The 6,000-nt window shown below is 41.6% G+C and overlaps 1 protein-coding gene across 1 annotated transcript in view; it reads right to left on the minus strand.

Annotated features, from left to right (window-relative positions):
• Positions 1 to 6,000, minus strand: part of LOC124874456 (desmoglein-2-like) — a 41,174-nt gene that overhangs the window by 16,617 nt on the left and 18,557 nt on the right. The window contains exons 12-14 of the mRNA XM_047375809.1: positions 3,661 to 3,846; positions 2,476 to 2,909; positions 2,245 to 2,387 (exon numbers count right to left, since the gene is read on the minus strand). Coding sequence (XP_047231765.1) covers positions 2,245 to 2,387; positions 2,476 to 2,909; positions 3,661 to 3,846 — 763 coding nt within the window. The remainder of the gene's footprint in view (positions 1 to 2,244; positions 2,388 to 2,475; positions 2,910 to 3,660; positions 3,847 to 6,000) is intronic.

Here is a 6,000-nt window from a genome sequence, read left to right on the forward strand (position 1 = left end):
CTAAGAAGGAAGTACCGGTACTGAAATAACAGTAATGGAAATGCTCACGAAGCAAGCCAAATGGAGCCGAGACGGGCCAAATGGAGCCAGTGGAAAAGGGGCAAAACTGACTAAGGAGATCAAAGCAGCGTAGAGAAGCTAAAGAAATTCTTCTCACATGGAGACACCTCTACTGTATGGAATGGTTTGATAAACCTGACTGCCTACAGGAGACCTTCCCCCCAACCCTGAGCTGAATCCTCGCCTGGTAAATCAGTTGAATAGCTTCTACTGCAGGTATGAAAAGCAGCAGTTCACACTGTAACCCAACTCCTCCACATCCTATTCAGACACAAATTCTTGCCATACACCCACCACCCCCCTACCTTCAGACCCCCTGCATGCACTAAGGATCTCAAAGGAAGATGTAAATATGATCTTTCAGCGCTTGAAAACAAAGAAGGCTTCAGGACCTGATAATGTCTTCCCATCATGCCTGAGAGCCTGAGCCGACCAACTGGCCCCCATCTTCACTGAGATCTTCAACAAGTCAATGGAGCTGTGTGAGGTTCCCTCCGGCTTCAAACGCTCCACCATCATCCAAGAAACCCCCCATCACAGGATTAAATGACTACTGGTCTGTCACCCTGACATCAGAGGTCATGGAATTCTTTGAGCCACTAGTGTTGAAGCATCTGAAGGACATCACAGGCCTTGCTGGACACCCTGCAGATTGCCTACCGGGTAAACAGGTTGACATATGATGCTGTCAACTTAGTAAACAGGATGAATTCAACACTTCATCTTGCTACACCTCGACCACCCAGGGATATACGCCAGGATCTTGTTTGTGGACTTCAGCTCGGCCTTCAACATTATCAATCCAGACATCCTCCACCAGAAGCTCATCCAGCTCAAAGTCCTGGCCTCCACCTGTCAGTGGATCACTAGTTTCCTTGAAGGACCGGTAGCAGCAGGTGAGGCTGGGGAACATCTTTTCCCGCACCCGTGACCCCCAGGGGTGTGTTTTCTCCCCACTCCTCTTCTCTCTCTACACAAATGACTGCACCTCAGCAGACCCGTCTGTGAAACTCCTGAAGTTTGCAGATGACATCGCTGTTATTGGCTTGAACCAGGATGGTGATGAGTCTGCATACAGACAGGAGGTGGATCGGCTGGTACACTGGTGTGGTCAGAACCACCTGGAACTTAACCCACTCAAGGATGTGGAGATGATAGTGGACTTTCGGAGAACACCACCCCCACATACTCCCTCACCATCCTCAACAACACTGTATCTGCTGTGTACCACTTCCGGTTGCTAGGAACCACCATTTCTCGAAACCTGAGATGGTCCTCACACATAGATAATGTTCAGAAGAAGGCCCAGCAGAGACTGTTCAACCTTCCAGATCTTCTACACTGCCATCATTCAGTCTGTCCTGTCTTCTTCCATCTCAGTGTGGTTTGACTCATCCACAATACAGGACAGCAACGAACAATCAGGTCTGCAGAGAGAATCCTCAGGGCTGACCTTCCCTCCATTCTAGACTTATGCGAGGTCTAGGGTCAGGAAAACTCTCTGGCTAAAGATAATTCCTATTTCAGAAGCATGTTTTTTCATGATTATTCATCCTATCAAATAAGAAGCTGAAAGAAAACAAAAACTCACAATAAACAAATCCCCTGAAATCCTGCTCTGCTAATCCTGACTTTGTACTAGTATGGAGTAATTCTTTAGCACAGCTTGATTCACATGTTTGCCGAAATAGAGACCAATGATGAGTTGCATACACATTTTGAAACCTAGTGTGAGGTTTGAAGAATGTAGTATTAATGAGATTAATTTTACATAGAAATTGATACATTTTTGTTTCTTGAAAAATGTATTATAAAACATTAATCTCTAACCCACCTTCAGTGACTAAGATAACTGCTACACGGTGTTTAGTGGCCTTTAATATCTACATGGAGATGAGTCTTACAAAAACACAACACCAGATACATAAGACGCATGGGTGCACTTGTGTGTTATATGGAATACCAGATGTCCTGGAAAAATGACCAGTTCAAGACAGTTTTACTGAACTTGAGTAAGATATAATGTTGTTTGACAACTTGAACAGGTGGATATTTGATAAATAGCAACTTCCTGCATCTCAAGTTTTCAGCATTTACAAGAAACAAAGTTATTAATACATCTAGCAATTCCAAAGTTTTTCTATTGTGTCCTAATATATTAAACCTACAATTATAAAACTGTACCTTTTGTGATGCAGAGTATTTTAGCCGTATATGTCCCATTGACCAGAAATGGAGACTCCCTGTCAGGTATCTTGTTCAGTTTGATCTCAGCTGTCTCGGGGTCAACTGTAAACCAGTTATGAGGGTCTGAGCCTTTTACATATCTACAAATAATATAAAGGAATAATTAGATGAGTTAAGAAAAACTGAAGCTTTATCTTTATAAACCTTGTGTTTGTGTGATTAACTGACCTGACATTCTCCGCTGGTTTCCCAGTGTCTTTATCTGTTGCAGGATAACGGCCAATCACTTTATTAACAATATCGCCTCCTTCTATGACAGGAATAGCTTTAACTGCTTGATCAAACTGTGGTCCTTCTGGCTGGTTCTTTACAGCGATTTTGATTGGGTAGGTTTTAAATGTTGTTCCGCTGGCACCACCCGCGCCACTGGCACCGCTGGCACCACTGGCACCACTGGCACCACTGGCACCGCTGGCACCACTGGCACCACTGGCACCACTGGCACCGCTGGCACCACTGGCACCGCTGGCACCAGTGGCCCCTCCGGCCCCTCCTCCAAAACCTATACTAGCTCCATTTGAGCCTGATCCATCAAACTGTGGAGCCTTGTTCCGCACTGCTAGCCCTAGTTCCAGGTTTTTCATATCCTCGTAGTCCACAGGCTGAAAAAGGATACAGAAAAACAACATTTTGGCTGAAACAAAATGTCAGCAACTCAGACAGCAACTGTATGATCAAGTAATTGCTAACAGTTCATCATTAACATATATAAGTATCTTGGGTATCAATTTAGAGACAAAAATGTCAATATAGAGATTAAGCGAGAATATCTGCGGTTTCTGCTGTACATAGTGACATGTTTTGGCAGTGGCTCAGGAGTTCATGTTTGCCTTTAAACAGAGAATCCCACATAGAATTCTGGCCAAAATTATTCATACTGCGGGCAGGTTTAGGTTTAAACTGATTTTTATTCAACCAAGAAGTTTGTCTTTGACAGTAAATGAGACAAGCATTTCTACAAGTATCATAAAGCAATGTAAAAGAAGTATCAATATTGAATGTTTTTTGCATTTTATGAAAAAAAGCATCTTAATTATTTATATCCTTCTTAATCAATCAATAGAAAACTCTTTACTGACATTACAGTAAAGCCTGCTTATTATAACTGAGCAGCTTTTCACAGACTTGGACCTGTTTAAGGTTGGAAGGCCTCCTTGCCATCACCCTAATCTTTAGCTCTCTCCACAGATTCTCTATCAGATTCATGTCTAGATTTTGGCTGGGTCACTCAAAAACTTTAATATTACTTCCTGTCAGAAGAAACATATTAGTCAAATGAAAAGATTACCTTAAACCTAAATCTGCCAGGGGTCTGAATAATTTTGGGCTTAAAAAAAAAAAAAAGTATGATACCTTCTCAAGCATTAGGATGCCCTCGTTGGTCCGGGGATCAGTTTTTATACTGAAATATCCGGCCTCATTGCCTTTGACTATGTCAAAAACCGCTTCCCAGTTGTCTGTGTTCTTAAGGTCCAGATCCTGTGCTTTGATCCTCATCACCTCAACACCAAATGTGTTCTCCTCAATTGTTCCGTCATACTGCAAAAAGACAGTACAGTACAACATGATGGTAGGAGGGTTCATTATAATAATTATTGTTATTGTAATTACGTAAAATAGAACAGTTGTTCATCACAATTTTTGTGACCTGCATATGTAACAAAGAAATAGCGTGGATTTTCATTCCGTGTCACAATTGTTCCAGGTGCTTGATGACAGTCCTATAATGTCAAGAATAATTCAAGAGCTCTATCATGGTCCTACAGTGAATCTCTTTGTTTAGGTGTATTGCTCGGTATTTAGGACACTGAAATGTTGTTTTGGAAAAATGTTTTTCTGAGGTTTCCAGTCTACAGCAGCAAGGAGTGGACAGATCACAGAAGAGCCAGGTTCTTAAGTAAGGGCTCAGTGGACAACTGAGTCCTACTTGAGAAGTTCTCCAGCATCGCAGGGTGAAATGTGGGAAACCTGTGACTTCTCCGCAAAGCTCCTCGGGCTGTCAGTGCCTTGTGTTGCCTTTTGGTTCCACGTTTGCAGATCTGTGACGCTGTGTTTTTAGACCATTGGCCTGTCTTGTTTGACATTTTAATTCCTGGTAACACTTTTAATCTAGCGCTTCTGTTCACCAAGTCCAGATTATTAACCCTTCCACTGCAGTCCTGTTTACTAACTTCTTCAATCAAAAACATGTCCTGTCTGGGACTGTATGACCTGATACAGATTACCCTAGCTCTTGGTTTCATTCCACCTGCCAGACTCTAGTAAAAGCTGCAGCTCCGCTGAAACCCAGGTTTCCATAAACTAAGTCTGAGTCATGGCTGGATGAACACCTCAGGACCAGGCTGTCCCTGGAGAAGGTTCTTAAGCCTTTACATCTTAACGAAATGAGGAAGAAGGACCCAAAATGTTGGTCAGGTTGGTGAATATCTCATAGGCGACAATGTCCCAAAGACTAACAGGAACAAGTTGGTCATAGACTCAAGTGATTCTAACAATAGTTATAGCTAATTAGAAACCTGACACCTAAAGAAGGTTAGTTACTGAAACACATAGAACAGTAATATTAACACTGCTGCTCAGTCCACAACAATTATAACATCTGAAAACCTCAATTATTGGAGCAGCTTAGCTAGACATTTCACAAGAATTGTGCATTTTGTGATACAAGCACAAAATTTGGTAAAGTTATGGACAAAATCATTCTGAAATATGTTGATATGGAGCCACTCTGAATTTTCAACATGGCGCCCATGACAGTCATTATTCAAAATGATCGCCACTGCAACTGATTTCTTATAAATTTTCTGATCAGCGATATATATATCTACTAATATTTAAGGCCCAATTGGTTTGTCTACCATAATATTGACAAGTATGTTGCTTAGAGCAGGGGTTTAAAACAGAAGTGGGCGGGACTTGGGTCAGAATTCTTTTTCTTTTCTTTGAAATCTAGAATATGGATTTGTGTGGAATGTTTTGATCCAATGTGTAAAATAACTGTTTACAATTTACTCTACATTTTACATATTCTTGAAACTTGAATTGACAACGGCATTTGATCACATTAGTAATATAATTAGGTTTCATGTAAATGTGAAACTTAAACTGGAAACAGTCAACATAACACACTAAGTTGCTGCAGTAATTCTGTGTCTTGAAGTAAGGTTGCACAATTACGCACTCGTTGGTCCAATTCAAGTGTTGAAGCAGGCCACCATGGCCAGGAGGTTTTCTGCAGAAGAAGCAGATGTCTTGTCTTATTTCAGAAGTACTTGGTAACTTGGACCTTGTGCGCTTGTATACTTTCTGTGGTTCATGACTGTCACTGCCTGTTCCTAGTGTTTGCTTTTCTGCTCTTTGAAGCTTAGTTAGTATTATGCTTCAGCCTGCATGTTTTATGGTAATGAACTTTGTTCGCAACCATGGCTGCTTCAATACCTTGGCCCTCATCCAGTCTTTCAAGAAGGAGTGTGGAAGGGAGTTGGCCAAGTTCATTGAACTGAATCAAATGTTCTGCAAGTGAACTGTATCCACTTCCCTTGTCAATTCGCTTGGACTGCAAAGGAAATGTTAATGTCTCTGCCTTGTGTTATTGGCACATAATACAAAGGTTCCAGTCAGTCTACTGGTGTACAAGAAGCTGATGGCCCTTGACCATCAATAATAACAAGTTTGAAACACTTTGACATTTTC

Source organism: Girardinichthys multiradiatus, chromosome 9, assembly GCF_021462225.1.
Source record: "Girardinichthys multiradiatus isolate DD_20200921_A chromosome 9, DD_fGirMul_XY1, whole genome shotgun sequence".
In the NCBI taxonomy this organism is placed as follows: domain Eukaryota; kingdom Metazoa; phylum Chordata; class Actinopteri; order Cyprinodontiformes; family Goodeidae; genus Girardinichthys; species Girardinichthys multiradiatus.